Source organism: Bacillus rossius, chromosome 6 (assembly GCF_032445375.1).
Source record: "Bacillus rossius redtenbacheri isolate Brsri chromosome 6, Brsri_v3, whole genome shotgun sequence".
Classification (NCBI taxonomy): Eukaryota; Metazoa; Arthropoda; class Insecta; order Phasmatodea; family Bacillidae; genus Bacillus; species Bacillus rossius.
In genome coordinates this window covers 9,612,739-9,640,480 of record NC_086334.1, presented here as the reverse complement: position 1 = coordinate 9,640,480, position 27,742 = coordinate 9,612,739, and the positions used below count along the sequence as shown (strand labels likewise).

The window sequence follows — 27,742 nt, the reverse complement described above, 5'->3', positions numbered from 1 at the left end:
TCCTTACTAAAATTTCTTTGTGTAAACGATCTGTGTACTATTCCCTGAAATTTTAGTGTGATAATTTTCTTTTAAAACTCAATTAAAGAGACATTTACTCATAAAAATGTTTTAATGGTTATACCGGACCCCCTCCTTCTCAGAATCCTTGCTTGTTTTCCCTCGTTATCCGTATAAGGGGAATTCCATAATACCGATTACGCATTTAAATCGGCTGCGAAGAGTATTCTAGATGTTCTTCGTTTATCTAAAAACTTTTGCCAGTGTTGTAGATGTATATGAATTACATCTGAAAACTGGAATTAATGTTGGCCGGGGTTAATCACATTAATTAAAAGTATTTAATAAGTAATTAATGTTCCTAGCTGACCTAACCGACCAACTGCCACACGTCATAAAGTGTTCTTAGTGTAGCTAACACAAATTTACAATATTTTTAGTGTGGTTAATCTAACCAATCATTTAGGCTCGTTCTACAATGACACGGAGACGGAGGAACATAATTTCTAAGTACAATAGCGCGCAGACGGAGCCGGACCCGTACGTAATAGTTCGACAATGCTGAGCTCTTCCGCTTACGTTGCTCCGTGCGACCAATAGAAGCCGAGTATTTAGCTGCGATAGTAGCCAAGCTTGCTTATGTTCTATATACGTTAGAAAAAGTTTCCAGTGCACGCATATCTAATGTTCTATTTTGACTTTGTAGTTTACTTTTATCATACATGTAAATTTTTCCCCTGCTATAGTCTTGAAGCATAATATATATTTTTAATTAATTAATATTTCGTAACTTTGAAATGCAATCTCAGTGGCTGCAATTTTTACGTTTCCGTGCATTGTGGGAGCAGCAGAGACGCGATAGTGAACCGTTCCGGGAAATTCGTCTCTGTTTACGTGATCTGTCTCCGTTTACGTGACATTTTAGAACGGGCCTTAAATGGTAAAGTACCTGAAATATCGCAAATGCCGTTTTACAGAACGTTTAAATTAAAGGAATCATCTAAAAACAATTTTTTTCTGATTTTTGTTTTCTTTTCCGGATGCGCCTCCCTAGATAACCCCCGGCTGCAGAGCCGAACAGCTACGAGACTCTCACACCAGCCACGGGGAGCGCTACTGCCGACTGAAAACAAACAACGTCGCCACGACATTGACACGGGGCGACCCCTGCTCGCCGAACAGGATCTCGACCAGCTGCGTCGCTGCAACGCAACCTCCAGGCCCTCGGAGGACGATAACGCTAGCTTTCGCCGTCCATTTGTCATTTTAAACATAGCGTCTGTCTGACCGCACGACTAACGCTTGGACATAAAGTATTTGCCTATTTACAACTCGCTGATGTTCAATACGAACTTTAAAGATTAAAAAGCAATAAGTTTCATAAACCCTAATTTTCCAGACACCATGCGTTGTCCGAACAAAATCAGCCGAACAGCAATCAGAGGCGTTTCAGTAATGTTTTTCGGGAGGTGCTAGGGTACAAAGAAGGATGCGGTTACGAAAGTTTTTTTAATTGTTAAATGATCTGACTCATCCGGTATTCTTATACTCCCAGCGAGAGCAGGGCATTTCCGTGACCTGCGCCACAATGGTTTGGTTTATTGTGTAAGTTAGTAAAAAAAAAAAAGGAAACAAATATACCCTCTAATATAGGTTTTTCGCAAATTGCAGAGCATAAGTTTAATGGGTGGCAGGGGAACGCCAAAACAAGCGACTCTTGTTTAGGAACACGTGTCCGGATACGAGACCCTGCACAGTTGCAGGCTGCAGCAGTAGGGGTCACTCCACTGGAGTCTACTGGAGCCGCCACGCGCCAGTTACAGCCAGTCGCTGGTGAAGCCGCGCCAAGGCTTTCCTATTGTTGAGATAATCCTTCGTAAATGCGCACTGCTGCTGCTGTAATGCTGTTTTCACCATTAAAATATTGGCCATCTCTACGAATAATAAGTCTGCTAATAGCAGCATCTTCCCCCTAACAGTCAACAAACACTGCGCTAAACGCCCAAAAAAAAAAAATGTGTAAATGACCACAACCAACCATCCACTCTGCTGTGCTCCAGACTGCTGGTGGCTACGAAAGGGACCTGCGCAATGGCATATACAAGGGAAAGGGGGAGCTATATGATTCCCACCAAAAAATATGGAAATAATTTGAAAAGAAACGGCGGGAATAGTGGTTCCATACCTCCCTCCCCTTTTTCATTGAAATGAAATTCTGCTTACGCTCCTGGCACTGCAGAGCCGTGACTCACACAGGATAAATAAAAATTGTTTATAATGTTTATAAACCCTTCCCCCACCCCCACCCCTTTATCTTCACGAACTTCTGGATCGGCCACTAAAAACTAAAATTTACTAAAACTCTGGCACATTGGGCAGTGACATACAGAACCCATTTTACACAAAATGCAAGTGTATTAAAATAAAAGCATGCTACTTAGGCCCCTCCCCCTTTCCAATCTATCAAGTGCCCCGCTCCTGATCGTTACGCTCCGCGGCGTCTTCGCCTCACCTTACCACATCACTTCAATAAAAAAGTTGTATATTTCTGTAACATCCAATAATATATGTTAAAATCCACACGAATGTCTACAGTTTCTTCATGGCTGCTTCCAGCGAGTCTCCACGGTACGCCTACGAGCACAGGGCTGGACCAACACCTGCCCTGCGCCCAACTACAGTTCCATTATTGCGTACCAACTGTTTCCATACCTGAAAAACTTTCGCCTTACCATTATCGATGTCAACTAAGCCAACCTTGTGTAGCCAGGGCTGTCCGAGAGAGTGGTAGCCGGGAGGGGACAACAAATCCCGTAGCCCCAGGAGGCTGAGTTTGTGTTTTGATTTTTCTTCTTCTAATACATGAGTTTGCCTTTACTGCAGAACAAAAATGGCAAGCCTGTTGCTAATAGAATTAACTGTAAACATGAAACATCATAAGATTCATAAAACACGCCGGCCACGTTTAGTTATATCCACGGTAACGTTGTTTAAAGCCCCAATTTATTTTATTTTGTTTTTAAATGTCGGTTTCGAATAGTTAAGAAAAAGGGTTTCGGGGGTCCTGCCAGAAAAATTAGAAGAAGAAAAAAAAACTTTAATAAACAATGTTCTTAAGTCTACCTGAAACTTATATTCGACGATGTTTTTTGCTTAGTTATTGATAGAGATTTTGAGATCACGGGTGCATCGGTACATAATAAAAGAGCCGGCGCGAGGCAGTGGTCGGTTACCGGGCTTTATCAGTTTCTCTAGACGGCCCTGGTGTATTGTTGTAAATACTGTAAACCACGGAAAGTATTCAACAATTCGACGTATCTCAGGCGGCCACCCGCACGCTGTCTGAAGGACGAAGGAGCTGGGAACTGACCTGCGGCGGCGGCAGCAGCGGAGGTAGGCCCCGGCGACAAGCGAGGCGTGCGCGAGGACGCAGGACGCGACCACGTTGACGGCGTCGGCGCGACAGTGGTCCGGCGGCCACGAGGCGCGCGCGGCAGCCTGCTCGCCGCACAGCAGCTCCATCACTGCGGGACGCTAGACTCTTGCCTCTCTTCCTGCGAGCCCGCGCCGCCCGTGCCCCCTCCCTCCCGCTCGGAGTGGCCCCCCTCTCCCGCTCCAGCTTCAACCCGGCTGCCGGGTAGCGGAGAGCGACCAGTCTCAACGAGATCTCATCCTTCCATCATCTCGGACATGGGCCATTCCATGTTTGTGACGAGAAAAAAACCCATACTGATAACAAGCCTAAATCAGATGATGTCAAACGGATAAACCCAACGATGAACCTCTAAACACATATTACGTTGTTGTCAATAACATATGTTTAGCTTCATCGTTGTATTCGTATATATTTTTTGCGTTGTACAGGTTTTGGTCTGCATTGTTGAAACTGTCTCGTCGTTGTTAGCCCACTACTGTGCTCGTCTGTGATTTTTTTTATGACTAAATTACTTCCACGGAATTCGTGTGCTGTCTGATATTTAAGTTCGAATGTGTTCGTCTGCGCTGTCGAGGTTGTGTTGTACAAAATGCCTGTTTAATTTCATTGTTTATCTGTTTGACAACAGCTGATTTTGGCTTGTTCGCTATGGTTTTTTTTTTGTTTTTGTTAATTTGTTTTTTGAATTTTTTCCATGACAAAGAGTGCGAAACTGCAATGGCATATGTCCAAGAAATTATATTAAATCAAAATTCCCCATTGCATGAATCGTTTAAATAACGTACCACCAAATTTCGTAGGCTATACCGAGAGCTAAAATGTTGTACATAAAAAAAGAGTTGTTGTAATAAAAAATAAATTACTTCAACAAGGGGCTTGGAGGGTCACATTATTATTCTCAAGAATCATCACTGCCTTTGTGGATTGTGATTCCAGGTGTTGTAACAGCTCGCCTTGCTTTACGTAAATAACTCTCTGCATACACCCTTCACCGAAATCTCGATTTATTATTATTATTATTATTTTCATGACTTCAGAATATGGATCCCTCCCTGCGACAGCCAGTGCTGGAAGCAACTCATTCGTCTGTTGCGTTTCTTCGAATAGCCTACATTGTATTTCCCAAAGAATAGGCTGTGCAGCACTGGTCGCCGGCTGCCGTCGCCACCTCGAATCATTTCGAGTAATCGACCATGCGAAGGCACTGCACGCACTCCGGCGAGACAGTCGTGCTCTTTATTCTATGGTCGTGCCTGTGGGAGATTCGCGCCGCGTCGCTGCCGTGACCTTGAAGACCTTGAAGACCTTCTCACCGAGAGTATTTATACGGGAGTCGCGCGGTAACAAGTGTTCTTATTAGCTTTGAACTGCGATGGGCAAACTCGTAAGGTTTGAATAATGGTCATCAAGGGCGCAAATCTGTATGATTCGCAAGGATGACCTTGGGAGGGGGGGGGGGGGGACACACGTGGTGTTAACCAACACATCATATCTGGTAACGGTACTTGAATATTGTATACTGCCCATATTTTGGACTATATGCATGAAATACGCAGAAAACTGTAAAATTTACAGAAAGTTTTCCACAAGACATAGTTTTGACATCAAACCCGTTTCACAGTCATGTTTTTTGCAAGTAGAGGCAAACCCCTTAGTGAGGGGCTTCTTTATTCCAGGAGGGGGGTGAAGGGCCTACCTACCCCGCGGAATCTACGCCAATATTGGTCAACAGTGATAGAAGTAAATTGGAGGGGTGGGGGGAGATGCATGATGTATTTATCTCTCCCCTCTCCAGGAAGTTATGAAAAATTTGCTAGATCTCAATGAAAGCAGTGTAGTGTTATTTTTGTTGATGCAAGCAACTGTCACAACACCTGGAATCACAAACCACAAAGGCAGTTATAATGGTTGAGAATGATGATATGACTGTCCAAACCCCTGGCATTAAGTTTTTTGAAAACAAAAACATTTTCTTCTTTCAAATCCTCTTCCTAAATAAACTCCTCTCACTGCCATTGGTTAACAAATCTATGCATGAGAGAGAAATTCAATGATACAAGCTAAAGAGACCTTTGATTTGTACTACAGTACATTAAGTATTTATTCATATCTATAGATGGAAAAAGATGATTTAATAGTGTGTCCATTTTAGAAGTTAATTATATTTTACTTCATGAAGAAAGGGAAGACAGATGGAAATAAAGTTTCCTCAGAAGTTAATGCATTGATCATGGAGAAAAAATCTATGTATGAATCATTTCAGAGATTCTGCACAAAACTGCTTCTAACACACGTAAGTGGAGAGGTTAGATCAAGCGGCGACTATGTTGGAAAGTGTGCAATGAAGTTCAATGCCTATATCTTGGTCTTCTGAGTAAATTTGTCACTTCTTGGAGCAATAATGTCAGATCTGCCCATCAAAAAAGAGGGAGGAGAGGGGGTTGCTAGGCCATGGTCGAGTTTCAAGATTTTTTTTAAAATAGGTGCGAGTTCTCTGATAGTAGCACACAAATCACAAGTCCACTGCTATTGGAAACCTTATAATATATGGTCGGTAAATTTAAGTATTTTTATAGTTTTTTAAATTGTGTGGGTTGAGAAATTGTGTTTTGAGTAATTGGCAGTTTCTCTCTACAACCCTGGACCCACCTCGCCCAATGGGCACCCTGCCCATTTCGAAGCAACAGCGAGCAAATGGTGCACTCACAAACTAATTACTGGGCACTCCAGGGCACCAGGTTGGAATGCCGATCCTGCCTGTCCAGATTTCAGTCAGGCACATACCTAATTATTTGAGATAAATCCTGGCAAATGCTAGAACTGTTCCTCACCACAGAACGTGGCCAATGCTCTAGACTATCTCTGACCATGTGTGTTGTGTGTGTGCACATCTCCACTGGCCTTGCTATTCATGAGCCATGACATTCAAAATGTCAACATTGCTTCAGCGCACAAGTTTACGACAAGCTCATGCCTGGCGTAACAGGTACCTAGAATCATTATGTTGTTTTTAGTCATTTAGAACCTATGTTAAAATAATACTTTATGTAGGCTACTTACCACACAAATAAAAAATGTCAACATCTGCAGTGGGAGAATCAACTGGTACGTTTACATACAATAGCCTAATGAGCTATAGTGTACTGTAGTACTCTCTTCTGCATCCTTGGCTTAAATGATTTTTAACCAAGTGACCAATAATCACATATTTACCTTAACAGAGAATGCAACTTCACCAAGTTGGCCATCATTTTGAAGGATGCACGGCGAATAGATTCTCCAACAGCTATAACACTGTTCACGAGAAGACGAGAAGTACGTCTATAGCATTGTTTCATGACCACAGACATGAAAAATGTGGATAGCTGTGTGGACAGAGGTTGAAATGCATTCCTTTACACAACTGAAATTTTTTTCAGTTTTGACATGCCCCAAAGGAAACCTAAATCAAAAAACTTTATGAGCTTTATAATCATGTGTGCTTCATAAATTTTTCTCCTTATTTCTTTTAAATTTGCTTATGTGTTATGATGATGTTCTGTTTTGTTGTCCACAATATTATTCACCTAGTTGTCATCCCATTAATTGTATCTGTATTTCTGTCATCCATGTGTATCTTTCTGTTTATGATATTTGTCTATTTGTATAAATTTTGCACCCATTATAAAAGTATTTTTTAAGCTGTTTGTGGGCATGTCATAAATAAATAAATGATACCAATCACAGCAGGATGCAATATGCAACTGAACCATTGTTTATAGTGTGCTAAAATAAACTTTCATCAAACACAAATATATCATTTAATAACAGAGGCCAGAAATATACCTCTTACACAGTGCACTTTATTGCTCTTATTCTAAACCAAATTACTTACATTTCATACAGTTCAATACCGAAAATACATTACTACTTCAGTAACTTTTACTTAGTATTTAAAAATACACACCCTGTTTACATCTGAACTTACAACTGAATATATATACCCATTAAGCACACTTACTACACCACAACAACATAATGAAATTCTCAGATAGCTATTAGGCCAAATTTATAAACCGCGCAAGAATACACAAAATACACATGAACCAACACAATAGTTTACCAACATTCAGAAGCTTCTTTCTTTGAAGTAATGCATTCTGGAAAGATTTTAGGAGAACACAATCATAAAATTAATGTAATATGTAAAGAAGACTACAATTTTTAAGGAATGTCCATATACATATCAACATGACACTAAAAAAAATAAATCCCACAAAATAATTTTTTAACATTGGCTTTGGGTTGGTGATGTCTTGTGTCAAATTGTATAAACACAGAGTTTAGCTTGTATCTGATGCATGTCAAATCCTAATGCTACCACAGTTCTCACGCAATCAATAAGCTTGGCCTTTAAGAAACTGTATAACATACTCATTATCCACCAAACATACTTAACATTCTCACACACAATTTCAAATACACTTTATCCTAACAGCAACTAAGACAATACAGAGAACATTATATTTAATCACAATTGATAACTAGGTTTGCTCACACACCTAGCTTAATAACAATTACTTACCATATCAAGATTGATAAACAATTTTTTTTTTTAATTTAATACAAATTATTTCAATAATGAGCAACAAAAACTAGGTACTTCTAGTATTATTGCATTATACATTTATAGGAACTGAATGCATGTTGCAAAGCTAATCAGTCAAATTAACACAAGTAAAACAACAAAATGAATCAGGCACAACATATGAATACTACTTTACTATGATTTGTGATAGAACAAACAATTTGAAACAAAGGAAAATACAACAAAATAAATAAACAGCACTTGTAGCCAACATTCACTTCATATTTCAATGGAACAGATTATTTTACACCTTTCCTCCTAGGCTTGCTATTTACACTAACTATAATGCATTAAAATCCTTTTGTGGAAGACTTGGATGTTGGGGAATGATTTTCACTATAAATTTAGTATAATATTTTCATCAAGTTATTCTCTGCAGTTACAAAAAAGCTAACGAAGAGGTTTTTCTTACATTTCCGTATCATCTTGTATTTCTTGTGCCTGCACCAAGCCTACCCTGCCCAAACGCATGCAAGCACAGCGTTACTATGGGTGGAATCCTGACTTTCGAAATTCCATATGTTCTGATCAGACATTCTAAAAATAAGTGCATAACACTTTTTTATGTTTCCTACGACAGCATCATTAGATCATTACAAAAAAAATAACATACTCTCTTTCAACTTTTTTTCCAGAGCTAATAAATCAATATTGTTTGGAGAGGAAACATCAGACACATCTTCAACCACCTTCGAACCTCACTGGAGGTGCCAACCCGCTGTGGCTAGCTTACGGGAAACATATCGTTATTGATTTTAAAGAAGTTATGGAGAAGAATATGTGTAAGAGTCACTTCTAACAGGAGAACATTGCTTCCAAGAACCAGTTGAGGTCAGATTCGCCCAAGCCACAACTGAACTCTTGCTGAGACTGTAAGACAGGGCCTGATGAAGACAAAAATTTGACACACACTTCACTGTCTCAGTTGCAGCCAATGAAGTGTTTTCAAGGCGGGCACAACTGCCTTCTAAATGAAATTCATGATCCGTTTAGGTATGCTAACCTACAATGAATTTTTTGAGAAACCTAAGATTCACTCCAGTCAATTCCTATGTCGCATTCGTGCATGTTCAGTTTTTCCTCTGTTGACTTAAAATCAACACGTCAGGCATTGAGAATTTGAATTTTAAATTCCATATGGCATATGTGCTGAATTTGGTTAAAAGTTTTATGTTTTTTGGTTAAAACAATGGTAATTCTGAAGGAAAGTCACTTTTCTGATATATCTGAAACAATTGTGAGAATGGACAGTTAGGTTAACTACATTAAAAATACTTTTAACAGTGGACAATTGATTAGGTTAGATACATTTAAAATACTTAAGAAGAGAGTATGGTTTGGTAGGTTAGGTTAGCTATATTTAAAATACTTTAAAATAATTTTAATGATTGGTTGTGAATTACCAATTCAAAGGTAGGGCAAATGTTAAATAATGTATACATTTCCAAAAAAAAAAATAAAAAATTTTTTTTTAATGTATTAAAATACTTCCTAACATGTTTTATAATCATTTTGTAAAAACCCATCACATTTAAACAAAAAGTTTTCCTGTAATTTTAAGTTAGAGTAGCCAAGTGTAAAATAATATATATTTATTTTCTTGTTAATGTTTAGGTGTGAAATCGTAGTAAAATTACCCGATAAGTAAATATAGTGATGTAAATTGTGCCATACTTTAATAGCAAAACCGAGACTGTTTTCGAAAAGAGACTGCTCCGATTCTGTTATTGCCATCCTACTATCTCCTTGATACTAGCTAGAACTTGATCCTGTGACATTTCCTACACTAATTTGTTTTCCATTTCAAGTGAATACTGAACAATATTGAATGCTTGGGTGTTACAGAAGATGTGAGTAACAAACTTCAGTGAACATCGAAACTGTTCGGACCATGGAAAGAATTGGTGTGAACGTGAACATTAGGCTCCATATCATAACCCAGGTCTCGATCAAGTTAGTTTGGGAGCATTCCTTTAACAAACACAGAAATAACATTTTAATACTACTCTTATTTAGGCATTAATGTTTTTCTTATACTATTTATTTTAATACTATTGAGTAACATTGAAAACAGAAACATACTAGGTTACACAAATTGCTTGTAGTAATAAAAAAAAAAGGCCTGTTTTAAAAATGCACATCTATGTTTACGTACAGTTAACATAAATGCAGTGCCTAAAATATAATCTACAAAAAACCATTGTCATTAAAAAGAATGAATAATTCACATGATTCACAATGCTAGTAAAATGTATCCAGTACAACAAACACTTGAGCAGGAAGAGTATTTTAATATCTCGTGTCTTCTCGACTGGAATCACTATCACGCCTTGAGAGCTCATTTAACAACGAAACAACCAACGCGGATTGCCAAGCATGCAACAAAACACCAGTTCGTTTACAGGTTTGTTTCGCTTACATGTATTCAGAAATATTCTTTAAAGAAAGGAGGTGGAAGGGGGAAGAGGGAAGGGTGGGGTTGTTACAAGGAAAGCTTTACAATTTTTTTTTTAAATTTTTTATATGCTTTATCCTTTAGTAGTTTACTTAAAATACAAACAGTTTATTCTAGCAAACTTAAGAATCCCTATATCTTTATTTACATTTAAATGAAACAACTTTAGAGAAAGCATGAAAGTCCAACTTGTCTGATGGAACAATAAACTATCACTTTCACAGCTGTTGCTGTCACGACAGAACTGTTGTTGAGCATTACGTCATCCCGCACTTCTTGCCTCAGTGCAGTGCTATGCAATAAGTGCAATGGAAGCCAGAGAGATGGATGACATAGAGAGACATAAATATTTATCATCCCAGCTGAGTGAATTATACAATGTCTCTCTAAAGTCAGCTGGGGTTTTGAAATATTGTAGCTTGAAAAATTATTGAGCTAAATACATGTGATCTTTGGTAGATCAAAGCAAAACCCTGAAAGTTTTTTTTGCCACTTAAGTAGTCCACAAATGAGCCCCCTTGGTAGCACGGAGGACGTCCAGATGATATTCTAATCAGTTGATGGGTTTCCCTCGGACGCTCGCATCCCCCCCCCTCCACAATCATTACTCGATGCTCCATTTCAATCAATCATTCCTCATTGTTTCTAATGACCCTGATATTACAGAGATGTATTGTCAAGTTTAATACTTTTCAATTTTTTTTGACAAATTTTTCTAATAGTGTTTGTTCAATTCGATAAGTAATTAACCTATAATACTAATTATTTTATACTCCTTAAGAAAAATTTCAATTTTTACAGTACTGATAATATTTTCATTTAGAGGTGAATGAAGAAAATTGGTTTTTGTCTCAGTTACATGGAAGTTCTTTAACTATTGTGCCATTTAAGAAAAGCAGCATTCCCAAAACCCTAGTTATAACCTCCTTATTCACCTTTTTTCATTTACATGGCCATTTAAAAATACTGATAAATAGTTGCACAATCTGAGGATCTAATAAGTTAGGCCTTTCTCACACATAAAATAACATGTATTTTCCCACTGAAACTATGAGCTAGGTAGGCTATTAATAGGCCCATAATTAATGCAGCACATAAAACAAATATAATTATCACATTTACTAGAACAACTGAGTGCAGCTCTGAAAAATGTTTTAACAAAATTTTTTTTTCAAAACATTTTCAAGAAAATTTTGTACAAGCATAATGTTTGAAGCATGTTGAACTCATAAAATACACTGATACACTTATATAACTGAAGTACCTGCTCAAAACACATAATTATGTTCGTAAGTTTTCACTGTTTATGCTTGGCCATCACATTAGTTTAGTGTTTATATTATTCATTAATAAAAAACTTAAATTATAAAAACTCCAAATTTTTTCATGAACTGTTTTACTCATAAAAATTTATCACCCATTTAGTTGGCTTCAAATTCAGTCGAACACATCAACAAAATGGCACGAAGCCGCTCAGCGCGCCTTGCGTCCAGGCCTTCACGGCGCGGCTCAGGGGCTGGTATGCCTGTTGGAGCGCAGGCGTGCCAACACTTCCTAGTCGCTGCTGTGCGACGACATGCCGCTCAGCGCGCCTTGCGACCAGGCCTTCACGGCGCGGCTCAGGGGCTGGTATGCCTGTTGGAGCGCAGGCATGCCAACACTTCCTAGTCGCTGCTGTGCGACGACATGCCGCTCAGCACGCCTTGCGACCAGGCCTTCACGGCGCGGCTCAGGGGTTGGTCTGCTTGTTGGAGCGCAGGCGTGCCAACCCCGACCTCTCCTCCTCCTCGTCGCTGGTGTGCGACGACATGCCGCTCAGAGCGCCCCGCGACGACGTCGCCTGCATCAGCTCCTGGTCCGGGCCTGTGCGGTTCTCGTACAACAGGATGTTCAGGGTCTCCTCGTACAGCCTGGCCTCGGGGAACTCCACCTGCCGACAGGCATCGGGCTCTCGACTCTGCCACAACTCTACAGTGGAGCTCTGCTGGTTGATGTTGCACCATACAGCACACCAGACTGATCACATAGTAAACGTAGGACGAAAAATGTGTGTGTTGGGAATGAGGTTTGCAAGAAACACAACAGAATGTGAAATACACACACATACACACACATGTACACACACACACACACACACATATATATATATATATATATATGCATTAAAAAATGATAGTGGAGGAAAGGCACTTATAAAGACCCAGAAAACAAGAAAGAATAAGATTGTACATAAGGTTTCCAGGTAAAGGCATAGCTAAAGTTAACAAGAGTTCAGTATATCATAGTTTGTAGTAGCATAGGCATTAATCCTGGGAGGGAGGCCAGGAGGCTTGCTTGTGATTACAAATCATGACTGTGAAATGGGAATGATAAACATAATTCTGAGGCTCCCCGGAAATCCTACAGTTAGTTTATCAACCCTGGTTTGCAGGCAATGTCAGAGGATTAAAAAATATATGTATTTATTGTGGAATTTTCTTAAGCAATAGCCTAAGAATACACAGTTAACTTTGAATGATCACAGTATCAAATCTCAAATATAGGAAAAGTTAAATCTAGTTTTATAAACAGGAAACAAAACTTGTTAATCACCACTTTATCTGTGATCATTCAAAATCATTGCTTACAGCATTTAGAAGAGAACATATCTCACGTATCCTGAGATGTCACATCTTGTTCTGAAGGGAAACAAATATATAAATATATATACTAAACTTCCAACCACATTCTTTACCTTCGTGTGTTTCTTGTCTGTAGCATACACGATGGACGTACAGCACACCTCTGCCACTTTCTTCCCATGGCCGTAAAACCCCCAACAACAAATTTCGCTCGAACCGATTACATCTTTGATGAAGAGAACACGACCGCTAAACCGCAGAGACAACTTGTCGAACAACTCTATGTTTTTCAGCAAGTTGTCATCAGAAGTACTGAAAAAAAATAATGATACATAATGTGAGATATACCATTTACTCAACACCTCACTGAAACTTTTTTTTTGCAGTATTAACCGTTGCAATCAAACATACTAACCCTGTGTAAGAATACTTGTTATTGTGACGATTTATCAGCAGTTTCACCACAGGCTGAAACAAAATAAAATTTTCAGTAGTAAGATTTGTAAACTAAAAATTTCAACAGCACATAACATCTTCCAAGCAGTAGGTACGTCTACCATTGTTTCACAGCAACTCGGGTCAACCAGAGAATGAAAACTAATTACGATATGAAGTGAAAGGCTTAAGTTTCAATTTAAATCAGTGGATCCACAACTGACTAAGTCATTATCCTAATTAGAGGTGAGCTACTGTTTGAGAGGGAGATACTACAACAGATGCAGATGTTTCCTAGATTTTAAAGTTGTCAGACAAAAAATAGAAAGAAAAAGCATCATCTTGCACACACAGACTAAGGCTTAAAATTTGATGGCCCTCATACAGAGAATCTGCAATCTAAGGGCTCGCTGAGGGTATAAAGGCTTAGAAATAAAGATGCATGGACACCAGCACTGTATCTAGCAAACTTTGGTGAATAAAACAATCTGTATTCACAAAGGATGTGATGTAACATCAGGTAGGGTTGTATGTTATCATACAAATTACAAAATTCGAAAATATTTACTTGCCGCAACTGTGTGGTAAAATACATCTAAACGAGAAAAAATATTGTTTAAGTCACTTGATACCTGAATGCTACGCGACAGGTTCTGATTTTAAGAACTGTCATTATTGGGGCAAGCTGTTTGCAAGCAAAGTAAGGACTCACGCATGGCGGCATATGCGCTGCTACACAGGCAAATTTTTAAACGGTTAATTGGGGAATTAACCTGTCTTTATAGTTGCTATCACGAATCCACCCATCAGATTACATACAAAAACATTTTCATTATTAATAAATACCACACTTGACACAGTAGTACCAAAACAGAATCACACATTGTTGACATGGCACTAATAATAAACTGACATGATAGCACCATTTCTCCTACAAAGGTTTTAAAAATAAATAAAAGAAATTAAAAAAAATTTCTCTTGTTTCAAAATAACAACCACACAGGTAAGTACAACTAAAATAATTGTTTTATTTCGAAGAAGCCGCTGTGAACCTTGACAATGAAAGGTCTGCTAAATGTTTTGTAAGTTAAGAAATTTTGTTTTTATTGATATGTTTGGAAAGTTTGGGAAAAATTACTAAAATAATACAGGAATGAAATTAAGGCTTTGGATATAGCATAACGAAGTTAAGTCGCCAAATACCCAATTATATTTAGCTCTGAAAATAAGCAGAATATTACATAGTTCAACGAACATTCGTAATCATAAAATATCTGATGAAAGTGATGTGATCTTCAAGACATTATGCACCATATTAACTACGAAAGTTTTCTACAATATTTAAGTTTCGTCAGTGCATTTTTTATATCGGAACAATTTGTTACATTGGGATTTCTTTGAGAAGTCAGTTGTGCAGAGAGAAGATTGTGTACAATCTAATCCATGTAGAAAGAGAAAACTAACTAATGCCCTTGAAATAAATAATTTGTCTTTAAGAATCATACAGATGTGTTAATGATTTAGCTCTGGGTTGGGAGGTGTGAGCTCCGAGAGGGACCTTGGCGGTGGAGGAGAGCAGGAGCTGCTCCTCGCGCTGCGACGTGATGAGCGGAACGCGGCAGATGGGCTCCGCCTCGCGCTCCTTCCTCAGCAGCGCCTGCTCGCACGACTCCACCAGCTCGGCCATGCAGTAGTACTTGGCCTCCGCCAGCAGCTCCGCCACCTGCCGCGAGCTCTCCGGCAGGGGCACGCTCCCGTCCCGCAGGAAGTTCAGTATCGTCGCAAAGTGCTTGCCGCACCTGTCCATGAGTATCCAGCCTGCAACAACGGCCCAAGGCAGTGGTCACACCTCTCTCCCCCCCCCCCCCCCCAAATTAAGTCTTGTTCTACGGTGACACAGAAACAGATCACTTGCGTTAGGTATTTATATCATGGGGGGGAAAAAAGCGTCTCCACAATTATGTATGAAAGAAATGCAACAAATCTAGGCAACTCCCAACCTGAATCCGTGCTTGATAAGTATGACAGCTCATTCCCAGACTGAAAAGCAGGTAAAACGCCGACTGAGAGGTGGACAGATAAATACCACTGAAGGGTTTAACTAGCTGCTATTCGAGCTGCAAAGAAACAAGATGACATGTGCACAAATTATCTCTTGAGAATTTTTATGATACGAAACAAATTCTTTCTGTGGTTGGTCCTATTTATTTGACAGCAGTGAGACTTACTGATGTGAAAATCATCGAAGTTAAGAGTGATTAAGTATCCATATTCTATATTTTTCAAGAAGTGCTACAGCGAGGATTTTTAAGAAGTCACTATGATTAAGAAAACGAAAATAACTGAAGACCTGACCCTAAGGCCTGCACTTCTTTTCAAACCAGGCCTAGCTCCTGAGAAGGAAGAACACCTTCACAATTTAAAGAATTTTATCCCAAAAGCTTACACACTTTTCTGTGTCTTTGTAATCTTAGTGATATGTTAGCAAGCAGTGAAATCATCTTCAGTTAAAAAAAAAAAATTTAAAAAAAAGACAGGTATTGTAACGTAAGCTGTTAAATGTTATTTTTTTTACAAATCAGTCGGAATTAAGAAATATTCCTTGCAGAGTTAATTCAGGAATGTCTCTGGTATATGAAAAACAAATATACCTATTTATCGCAGGTACATGTAGAATGGCACTGGCAGTTGAAAAGCACAGGTATTGTAATTTAGGATATATAATTTTAATTTTGCACTATCTAGTAGGAATTACGAAACCATCCCTAGTGAGTAGATTTAGCGATGTGTGTAGTGTGTGAAAACCATGTTTTCCGATTTCTTTCTTTCCATTCTAAAAAGCTGCGACCTCCAATAATTACCACACATGGAAAACCACAGGACTGGAAACACAATTAAAACGCAACATGGTAGTGGCCACTTCACTGCAATACGCTATCGTATGTGAACTAGAAACTGTAATTTCTTTGACACCAATAGGAATATACTTATTGTAATGTTAACTACTTTTATTATTAACGTAATACTTATACTGACTAAAGTTCTCGTAAACAAACACAAAGAACCAACTAGGAAAACAATAAATGGTAGCAGCAGTCTCAATGCACTAGTATTGTAATATAACCTATAAACGGGTATTTTTTTTCTAAAACCTGTCTGATTTTAAAAATGCTGTTTTCAGGGTACATAGATGAACGTCTTTAGTGTTCAAAAAAAGTGTTCTTGGAATTTAATAATTTATTCACGGAGAAGCCACGACGAAATAAAATTATATTATATAACTTTTATATAAAATGGATAAGCAATTAAGAATAACATGTCTTTTTTTTTTCTCTTCAGCGTCAGAATTGAAAATTTACCTCCGTGTCACTGGAGAACCCATCTATTCAACATAAAGCGAGTTAATAATAAAAAAAATCTCACCTTCAGAATCTGTCAGGACTTCCATTCGCCCACTAAACATTGCTCTTAACATAGTATCATGTTTAGTCAGGGTGCCGATAGTTGTATAGTATAGCGTTCCTCCAATATTCAATTTTACATATTGCGACGGATTTCCTTTTATAACAGTTTTGTGATCACCCGACATCGTCGAGCAATCTAAAACGTTTAACTTCAGAATGTTAAACCTTTATAATAAAATTTTACAAAACAAACTAAATTTCTGTGAAGTTATTAAGTAACTTAAAAACTTTATAAGAAGATAGTAATCATTTGAAAATTAAATAGTTAGACAACCATAACAAACAATAAAAACGCACACGCCTTGTCAAACTGTACTCGATGGTGCCTGGGTATATCCACATAGCCAGTACACCTAGAATACATGGAGAAAAGAATTTTCAGAAGACATTGATTATTTGATTTAATGATTTATACACCTGCAAATGGGTTTCCGCCCGGGTCAAATAGAACCCCCTCTACTCCTCCAGTTTGTGGAGCCTCTTCCTCAAGTCCTTTCCTCTTCTCACATCCAGTATCTTTACCTCAATCCCATTGCACTCCCGTCCCGACCTCAACAAGAACACTTACCTTCCTCTTTCTGTTGTTTAACACACTCTCTGTAATTTTCACCAATGATCCCTCTTCCCAATATTCACCCCTTTGTTCAACCGGTCTCCCAGGGTTCCCCAGTCCCCCCTCACCAAAAAGGCAACCATTAAAAACTTCACCAATCTCTTTTTTTTTTTTTTTTGCTTTTTACACACTTCGTTCAGTAACAGGGACTCCATATGGCCCAGCTCAGTCAAAATTATTCCGGCTTCGAGGCCAAATGTGTTTGCGCACCAAAGAGCATGCATTACCTTGCCATCACCAACAGTAGTTACAATTGACTAAGTTTTCCTTAATCTTTTTCTTTCCATTTCGCAGCCGACCTCCATTTGGCTTGATTTAAAGCATCAGATGTTTAACCTTATTCATCTAATTATATTGATGCATTCGTAATTTGTACATCGTTACTTTGTTGCCGAAGGGCCACATAATATTGATGCCCTCTCCTCCGTCACATGAATTATTCCAGATCTTTGAACTTTGCCCGCACTAGGCTGCCTAGGGTTTAAATTTGTAAACCACTCAACAAATCTTAATTCAACTTGGGACTTGGAGATGGGTTATGTAGTGATCACGTAAGATGTGTACCTACAAGGGCCCTCTGTCCAAGTGTACTATTTAATATTTACTCTCCTCATGCCCGAAGTACTCACCACCTCGTGTGCATACTGAGTTAGTGTAATTTTGTGTAATGTATTCCAGGATAGTTTCGATATCATAAAGTTTCATTTAACACACGAACATGAATGTTACGTCCCCCAATTATCACAAAAATGTCTATATAGAGTTAATGGCAACAAATGTGGTTCAACCATGTGGATGAAATCAATTAACGAGAACTCTGTGCATTAGCATAATTTGAGCAACAGAACAGCAATGGAAATAACACCAAAATTAATTCCCTAAATTAATTAGGGACTGGTCGTGACCAACAGGGCACTAGGAATATGGTTAGGGTAAAATTATAACATATCGAAAACTTAAAAAAATTATGTTGTATCTTGGATTAACGGCCTTAGTTAATTTGTGGACGGTGTTCGAAACCGCAATTCCAACCATCACTCGAGACCAGGCTGGTGAGCGTCACAATGTTTATGATAATTAATAACACTTGTCGAATTCCACTCGGGCGGAAATTGATATGCGGCAATTGATATGTCGGGTGGCTGTCGTTCGTTGTGTTGCACTTATTTGCTCTACACTATGGTGGGGCTATTTTCTTTTTGTACTTGCAATGGCGAGGTGGCGATATGACATAACGGCCTGTGCGATCGGAGGAGCACCGCTGGATGTCGTCAACTATGACCTGAAACGTGGCTACACGGGCTCTGAAAATACAGTAGGTTAATTAATATATGTCTGCGAGACCGACAAGTGTATGTGCGGCTTAATTAACGAAAACTATTTCTTGGATTTAGCCAACTCCCTACAAGATTGAATCTGCAGTGTGGTAACAAAGTAAAGTTATGGTTTAATGGGCAATATAGACCTAGAACCTCAGAATGCCCTGGGGACACGTGGGGAGTTAATTATAAAAAGATTATAGGTCGAAGAATTATAATTACAATAGTTACAAATCATTGAGACAAACAAGAAGGCTTCCGAGGAAGAGTGCTTCAACCCCAGGTCGCGGTTTGATGATGATTTTCAGAATGGGGTGTTGAGAGAGAGGGGCAGCGTCATCTCGCACCAAAACCCACAAAAGAACACTGCAAATAGAAAATATGTAAAGTTGATTACCAATAGTTGGTACACTTGCCATGATAAAATATTGCTTATAATTATGTACAGTATGTTCTGATTTTTTTTTTTATAAATACTTAAGTTTATATTTATTATCTGTTCCACAATGTTTCAAGTTGGCTACTGTATTTTGGAATATCGACTGCACGATATTTTCCGAATGCAGCGGTTGTTACTGGTAGGCTTCGTGTGAGATAGTGTCAACTACAACTGTTAGAACAAATTAGAATGGTTTTTAAATATTTATTTTGGAAAATTAATATATAACACATTAATAATCCAAATATAAAGTTCCTTTTTAATCTCAGCTTAAACCATTTACCTTGTTTATTTAAGGACGATGAAATTTAAATCAAAAAATATTGAACGAAAATTTAAAATTGTTTTATAATTTCTTAATTTGGTTGGCAACTACGGAAATTGATGTTGTGTTATTACCAAATTATTACTTAAAACTTTTTAATACGGAAAAATCCAGGTTCTTTTATACTAAAACTTCTGGTTGTTTTATATAATGGCTAAGGAAATTTCTAATACTGGATTATTCTTCGACGAATTAAACAAAATTCGTGTCCTTCAACCTGAAGTATTTCAGCAAACGACTCAACTTAAAGAAGACTGCAAGGACTTTGTTGAAAGTAAAGTCTAATATACACAGATTTTTAATTATCAACATGAAAATTCCGACGAAAATGCACTTAAATTAATATAAAAATTGCACACGAATAGTTATAACGAAAAGCAAGCACAGCCGTCCTAGTTAATTTAGACGTAACGTAACCCCATTTTGTTTATATCAGCATATTTTGTTACTTGAACGGCTTAGCCACAAAAAAATAATTGTAATTTCGGCCTACTAACATTCTTAATTTTCCCAAAATGGTGATTGATTGTAATTCCTACTGTATTCTGAAATAGGAGTATTTAAGGAGAGCTAACTATGAGACATTTAGAAGGGACAGAAATAGGGAGGATGCTTGTGAAAAGAACTTACAAGTAGGGCTAAATGGTTGAGATAAGACAGAAGTGTTAAGAAGATTGGTATGGCAGAAACGGCTACTGGCAGTGTATGGGCCACCAGGGCAAGGGGAAGAGATCAGACAATCTAGGAGAGGAGTTGGGTGATAGTAGCTGGAGACCTGAACTTGCCAGGGGTGGTGTGAGAGCAGATGGGCATCTCAATTGGTAAATAGACTGGAGCAGGTGGTGCTGGAGAACCTCACATTGGGTAATTGTAGAGGAGAGGAGGAAAATGGAACTCTGCTAGAGGTGTTACTGGTGAGACAAGTGGAGGTGGTTGTAAGCAGAATGGTGATGGAGGGAATCAGTGTCCACAGGGTGGTGGTTGAAATGGGACGGCGAGTAAATAAGGAAAAACGGAGAAAGTGCATAAAATATAAGGTAGGGCGGAAGCATATCTGAAGAGGGAGTAATGTAGATGGGTAAAGATTAGGGGACTTGATGAAAAATGGGCCACTTTGAGAAATTTACAAGAGCAGATGGTGGAGTGTTTTGTGCCTGGAAGGAGGGTACGGAAAGAGGGTGATCCTACTTACTGAGGGAGGGAGATAAGGGTCTTAACGATAAAGTGTAGGGAGCCACATGCAAGGGTCAGGAGGAAATGAGGGGGAGAAATAAAGGCAGAGATGGAGTTGGGTAGGGAACTGAAGAGGCAAGAGATGCATACATGGAGAGGCTAATGGGAGAAAGAGGGAAAGGAAATGAGGTAGACCTTTACAGCTATGTGCAAAGGGTGAAGGGAGAGGAAATAATAGCGGTTCTCAGGGGAAGAAAGGGGAGAAAGGGGCAGGAATGTAGGCAGGACAGGGAGAAGGCAAATTTTCTACAGCAGCAGTACCTACCTGTTTTTAAGGGGAGAGGAATGGGAGTAGCCTATCATAAAGTAGCAAACACTGTAGAGATAAGGGTGCAAGAGTTGTGAAAGAGTGTCAGGAGTTTGAAGGGAAGTACCAATGCACCTGGGCCAGAAGGGATAGGGAACGGTCACCTAGATTTGGGGGGTGAAGAGGTATGTAGATACTTAACGGTAATGTTCAAACAATCCCTGGAGGAGGGGAAGTTGCCAAATCATTGGAAAGAAGTGGTAGTGGTACCAAATTACAAGGTAGGTAGGGATAAGACTAACCCGGCGAACTACAGACCAGTCAGCCTGATGTCTTGTGTAGGGAAAGTAATGGAAAGGTTGATGGGCAGTTACAGGGTTGGAGTTATAGTTTCACACAAGAAGCTAATGGAGAAGTTAGAGCTGTTGGTGGAGGATGAGAGGGTGGTTAGTTGGGTAGGAGATTTCCAGAGGGATAGGAGGCATAGAACGAGGGTGGGTGAGGAAAATTCTGAAGAGGGTGAAGTGACGTCAGGAGTTCCGCAAGGGAGTGTTGGGGTTCCTTTGTTCACGGTAATGAATGATTTTGAAGAGGGGATGGAGGCCAGGATGAGAGTATTTGCAGATGATTGCATAGTGTACGAGGTGGTGTAAAGACATGTCTCGACATAGTTTCAGTCTGTTGGGACTCGTACAGTCCTGGGATTCTATATTTTGCCAATTTTTTTAAAATTCTATTTTTTTTTAATGCTAGCCAGGCTAATGCTTATCTAGGACATAATAAAATCACATACCCTAGTAGTTCTTTCTTCTACTGTAAAATTTCTCTAGCCAAAGTTCATTATTTTTTAATAATCAGTAGTATACTCAGTGATACATTTTAAATCTTCGTGGTTAGAGAAAATCACCTACTTGTAGCAGTCACAGCCAGTATTTTTCCTCTCGACTACTGTGCTGCAGCCAGGTGGCTGAATGATGTACTGCGTAAAGTCCTGCTTGCCTCAGTCGTGTTCAGCTGCACATGTCAGTAGTAATCTTTGTGCCACACAGACTTGTGGATTTATTATTGGGCTACCATAGTGGCAATAAGTTCTTTCATTGCCATCTTTAAATTTTGAAACATTTAAATTTAATTATATAATTAAATTAATTTTGTATATAAAATTTTTATTTATATATGCACGCATACACCCATGCACGCACACACACAAACACACAATATTTACTGTATTATTCTAGGAAACTAAAAATGGTAACATTCAACATAATTGATGGACAACCTCTGTGGAACAATTATTGATAAAACTATAACATAGTTTCGCACACAGGCTAAGACAATGATATATATTAATCAATATTAACTTTGACACGTTCTGTAAATGATTTTTTGCAATGGAGAATTTTGATTTAATACAATTTCTTGGACATATGCCACTGCAATGGCATATGTCCAAGAAATTGAATTAACGTAACATCTTGTGGCCCGTTGTATATTCCGGCAGTCACGTCGTAAACCTTGTGGGTTATCGTTTGTCTACACATTTCTTCCAGGACAGCTTTATTATTAGTTTGCATGGTCTAGCTGTAAGGTATTAAAAACACTGCCACTGAACATCTGCAGATTAGGTTTGAATGAATTTTTTTTTTTCTTGTGGATTCCTCAGAGATCACAGAATTCCACAAATTTGCGGATGGCTTCATCCAGATGGTGGACGGCCTGGCCCGGGAAGTGGAGAGCGAGACGATGAAAGCCATAGGTGTTCGCAACCTCCTCAAGTCCGTGACAAAGCAGCGGGAGGCAGAGCAGCAGCAGCTCCAGGTAGCAGCACCGAGCGCCCTAGAGACCCTCACTGGTTCCTCTGTGCAGCGTTGCAACGTGCTACGTAATCTTCACGTACTTGTGGATTAACACAGGGAGACCTAAGATGCACATAAAGTTTGGTTACTGCCCGAACACGCCCGAATAATTCACCTTCGGCCAACTTCGGGATTTGTTTTATTTTTGCGCAGGAAAAATGAATTCAAATATTAAGTGGTCAGTTAGGTTAGCTACATTAAAACACTTTAAAACACTATGGACGGTTAGTTAGGTTAGTATAGCTACATTAAAATAAACAGAGAAATATGAATATATATAAATAAACCCGAGGTTGGCCGAAGGTGAATTGTTCGGGTGTAATCGGGAATGGCAGAACTTTAGGTGCATCTTAGACTTCCCATTAAAACAGGGCAAACATATTCAACAAGTAAAAAAAATAAAACGTCTCCTTTATGCAACTGTTATCAAGTGACTTTCTGCTGGTAGTATAAAAATTTAAAGTTATACTAACATGATTCATTGTATTGTAGTAAATTATAATCCACGCCAATTAAAAGCATTTAGCTATTGAACTGTACTGGAGAAAAAAAAAGGACATTGCTGCAGTTTTCAGAATTTATTAGCTATGTAAAATATTTTTTCATCCTTGTTCTATCAAGTTATACTTTTATAAAAACAAATATAATTTTTATAACTTTTATACAAATACTATAAATAAAAGAAAAATGAAGTCATTAGGTGGTAAAGGACACAATGTATTACACATACTCCAAAGATACCTACCTACGTTTTAACTTACAAATTTTGTTTTGTGTCTTCTGATTAGATTAATAATGAGGAAATTTTACAACTAGTGTATCAAGTTTGTAATAGAGGATAATAATTAACATTATACATACAAATTACAGCATGGTAAAATCATATTATCTTAGTATATCAACATATTATGTAAATGTCAGTATCAGAAAAAAAAAAAGTAAAATTATACCTTTTTAATATTTTTACAGAAAATTTTCTGAATGGAAAATATTGCCATTCACAGCCCTACAGGTTGTGTAAATTTATGGCTTGTTCCCCAAGAAAACTAATTGTTTATTTTTAAAACAATATTTTTTGGGGACAGGAAATGGCAATTATTTTCTATTATCTCTTAAGGCCCCCACATACCCGGACACACAGACAGTTTGCAGAGCTTCAGAAAAAACAACGCAATTTCAAAACTTCTCAAGATATCCGAGTGGGGTCTGCTTAAAAAAAGCAATTAAGAGTTCGCTTAGGGCCGAAAAGTACTTTTGATTTCGAATTAAGTTGTTAAACTGTATTTTTAGAAGAGTTAAAATGGCTAAAACGCGTGTCTTCAGAGTAATTTTTAGGCGTATTAAAACCAGTACAGATTCTTGAAACCACTTAAGGGACTTGCATTACACCTTTATCTTCATTTCTCCGCCATATAATGTTACTGTCACCGCTCAAATTTCACAGATATCCTGTGACGACGAGGAGACTGCGCACCAGTTCAGAGCCTTGCGCTTGGAGGCTATACCACGCGAGCGTCGCGCTTATCATCCCGCCTCACTAACACACACACCCCTGATGATGTTACTAATGTTCTGCCCAAATGAGTGGGCAGGTGATGTATAAGCCTGCGAAGGTTGTCACTGGTCTGCCTACAGTAGTTGTTTCAACTCTTGTGAATGTGTCGGCATCACGTTGCAGCACGGCCTCACGCCATGCTTGAATGTCTTGTTGGCAGGCCTGCATAACTGAGAAGGCGATGGAGCTGGAGCGGCTGAGAGTGCAGCACCAGTCTCTGCTGAAAACTGAACAGGAGCAACAAGAACTGATAGAACAGCTGGTTCTGAATCGGTAACACAGTGAGTGGCCAGCGAGCACCAAGTACTTATGTACACCTGGATACAAAGTGCAGTATGTAACTATACCAGCTGATTTGCAGTGTCCAACACCAAATATTTATTTAACTGCAGGGGAAAGTTGTTATATTTTATTGTATTCTTTGAAAACTAGTTGCAATGGATAAATAACTATGGGAAAAAGAAAGGCATCTCCAGTTCTGTGCCACATGCAATGTATTCTTCCGAAATTTGTGTATGACTGATTGGTTTGAGCAACTTTTTCTGTTGTACTGAAGTACAGGACATGGAGTAAACACAACACTAGTACAGAGTGGACACTCAACAAATTTATTCATGCCGTTCTAATTCTTAACTTTAAAATATAATCAAATGCATGCCATAAGCCAATAAATAATGTAGTTAATATGATTGCAAGCCAGCCTTCTGTGTGCATAATCAGTAAATCATTTTTTTTTATTAAATCTGATTTGTGAAAGAAGGGATTATTTTATTTATTTTGTTTATCATGTGAAGTATCCACCCCCACCGTCATGCCATATTGTCTTTGTTGATTCACCAAGAAAATGTATTGCTCATAGTTATATTTATCAACAATAATTTAAGTTTTATAATGTTTAATGTTAATTAAATAATCAGGGTGTATACCAGCCATCAAAACTGGGAAAATGGAGGGGATTTGAAATGACTGGGAATAATATGTGAATGTTCTAGATAATTCCAGGAATGTCATGCTTTCCACTTTATGGGGTCAAAACTAAGCCTCTTAATTTTTTTTTATTTTTACTTTTCCACGCCATCAGGCCAACAGTACTAACAACATGTGTTAAGAAATCATTCATATGGGCTACTGAAAGAATATAGGTATAAGATCATTTATATACAAATTAAACTACAATAGCTTAACCCTAAATGTCATTTACTGTAAATAATGTTTGTAAGATAACCCATCAAACACTTTGGTCTTATTGAAGTTCCCATTTGTTATATTATTGAGTTCAAAGAACAATATACCGTATTCACTCGCGTAATGTCCGCACCCTTTATTTATATATCCTTAAAAGAAAAAATTAAAAATTCGTATAATGTCCGCACCAGTCGTCTACGGCGGGCAACACAACTTTGGCCATCCCTAAAGGACGCAGTACGAATGGAAAGTTGACGGCTCTGTAAACAAAGCCGTGACCTTGAGCTGTCCTTTCTCTCCTGTTCTGAAAGGGTGGGGAAATTCGTTGAACTGAAAAAAGCACGGCAACCACAGCTGACCAACACGCACGCAAGTTCAAGGCATGAGTTTAGCGTCGAGTTTTGTAGCGTAGAGTACAGAATGGGTAAATATAAATCCTTCACTGTGCGGTTTAAATTAAGAGTTGTTTGAAGTGCACGAAAAAAGTGTTCGTCTCGAAGGAACTGAAGACGATGTAATCTGGGAAGATACAGATGACGACAGGAGCGATGCTGACGCAGAAAGCAGTAACGCCGAGGAAGATGATAGCGACGCGTCGTTAGCAGATTAGAAAGTGATGTGTTGAGAAAGACTTACATTTTTGTAAACTCTTAAGTGTATAATTTTCTTTTAAATTAGGTTTTCGTAATATTTACCCATTTGAAATTGCAGTTACTAAATTAATATTTTGAGTAAGTAAGTTCATTATTTGAACTGTTTTAATGTTACATTTATAAAAATTAATTAACATCACATTTGCTGACGTGGATCAGTCTTGTTTTCTGTTGAGGTAAGACACGCAGCGCAGCGTAAAAGAAACGTCAACTTTAATTAGTGTGTACCATGTTTTACGTGTCTGGACAGAACAGAACCCCTCTTTGTTTACATTTGGTTGGAATCCCTCCCTTGGCCATTCTCACGCTCTAAATGTTTCCTTCCCCTTCCTCCTTCTCTACATCACGAAGGCCATCAGATTGATGGGGGGGGGGGGGGGGGGGGGGGGGGGGGAGAGAGTACAGTGCGCAGCAGATGTGGAACTGGTGAGTCACTGCGCTGTTGCCAGCTGGCTGGTTCCCTACACGCCGCACGTAAGGATATGGTACGGCCAAAATATTGCAGCAGTGCCATTAATAGCCGTTTTAATCACATTAATAAGGCACACGTAACCACACTTATTTTAGTGTAGCGCGGAATTTTTTTTAATGTTCCGGCGGGTGCGAGACAGTTACCGCTGGCAATTACAGCAAAGTAAACATTGTCTAAGCCGGGTTGTTTGCAAGCGATCCCGCAGCAATATTCTTTTAAAAATAGCTAGTGAAATCCAAATTGATTTTAAATACGTTTTGTGCATTTTTACTAATAATTAAGACAAAAAATTTTGTATTTTTGTATTTTTCCTCGCATAATGTCCGCACCCCATTTTTTTGGCCAAAAATGTGGTCAAATTACTGCGGACATTACGGTAATAAAAATGGAATCAATATTTTTATATCTGTAATAGAAAAAATTTAATATGTAGTATTTTTGAACTTTAACTAGAAATGAACTCATTACATTATGAAAGGTTTTAAACACATTGCAGTGTGTGTAATTTCACCATTCATCTGTCAAGGAAGCAGTTACGAGCACTTGTAGATAGTAATTTCACCATTCACATTTAAATTTCACTGGAACCTACATTTCACTGTAACCAAATCCACAGGTAAGCCAACCACTAGTTGTTTTCCCCAATGGCCAGGATACAAGTGATGCGGTACACACAACATTGATGCTGCAGTGAGTGGAAGAAGTACCACGAAGGCACGTGAAAGTCTGTCCCACCAACACCAGACAGTAAAACCTCGCTAGAGACTCTCCTCAAACTGTTTGCCAAGTCCCAGTCATAACTGGATT

The 27,742-nt window shown here is 38.6% G+C and overlaps 2 protein-coding genes across 2 annotated transcripts; one reads left to right on the top strand and one right to left on the bottom strand.

Annotated features, from left to right (window-relative positions):
- Positions 1 to 7,256: 7,256 nt before the first annotated feature.
- Positions 7,257 to 17,382, bottom strand: LOC134532585 (BTB/POZ domain-containing adapter for CUL3-mediated RhoA degradation protein 3). Its single transcript, XM_063369136.1, has 5 exons — positions 16,998 to 17,382; positions 15,133 to 15,392; positions 13,555 to 13,607; positions 13,253 to 13,451; positions 7,257 to 12,448 (listed from the first exon to the last, which is right to left on the bottom strand). The coding sequence occupies exons 1-5, from the start codon at positions 17,161 to 17,163 to the stop codon at positions 12,248 to 12,250; spliced, it is 879 nt and encodes a 292-aa protein (XP_063225206.1). The 5' UTR covers positions 17,164 to 17,382; the 3' UTR covers positions 7,257 to 12,247.
- A 2,159-nt stretch (positions 17,383 to 19,541) lies between these two features.
- On the top strand, positions 19,542 to 25,212 carry LOC134532584 (intraflagellar transport protein 20 homolog). The gene is made up of 3 exons (XM_063369135.1): positions 19,542 to 20,008; positions 22,878 to 23,032; positions 24,786 to 25,212. Exons 1-3 carry the CDS (start codon positions 19,885 to 19,887, stop codon positions 24,900 to 24,902), a joined length of 396 nt encoding a protein of 131 aa, XP_063225205.1. The 5' UTR covers positions 19,542 to 19,884; the 3' UTR covers positions 24,903 to 25,212.
- The last annotated feature ends 2,530 nt before the right edge of the window (positions 25,213 to 27,742 follow it).

Coding starts and splice junctions, on each gene's coding strand:
- LOC134532585 (XM_063369136.1), bottom strand. CDS start 17,163: ATGTCGGGTGATCACAAAACTGTTATAAAAGGAAATCCGTCGCAATAT. Junction 15,393..16,997: donor AGTCCTGACAGATTCTGAAG/GTGAGATTTTTT, acceptor CCGTTGTTGCAG/GCTGGATACTCATGGACAGG. Junction 13,452..13,554: donor AACAAGTATTCTTACACAGG/GTTAGTATGTTT, acceptor ATTTTTTTTCAG/TACTTCTGATGACAACTTGC.
- LOC134532584 (XM_063369135.1), top strand. CDS start 19,885: ATGGCTAAGGAAATTTCTAATACTGGATTATTCTTCGACGAATTAAAC. Junction 20,009..22,877: donor CTGCAAGGACTTTGTTGAAA/GTAAAGTCTAAT, acceptor TGGATTCCTCAG/AGATCACAGAATTCCACAAA. Junction 23,033..24,785: donor CAGAGCAGCAGCAGCTCCAG/GTAGCAGCACCG, acceptor TCTTGTTGGCAG/GCCTGCATAACTGAGAAGGC.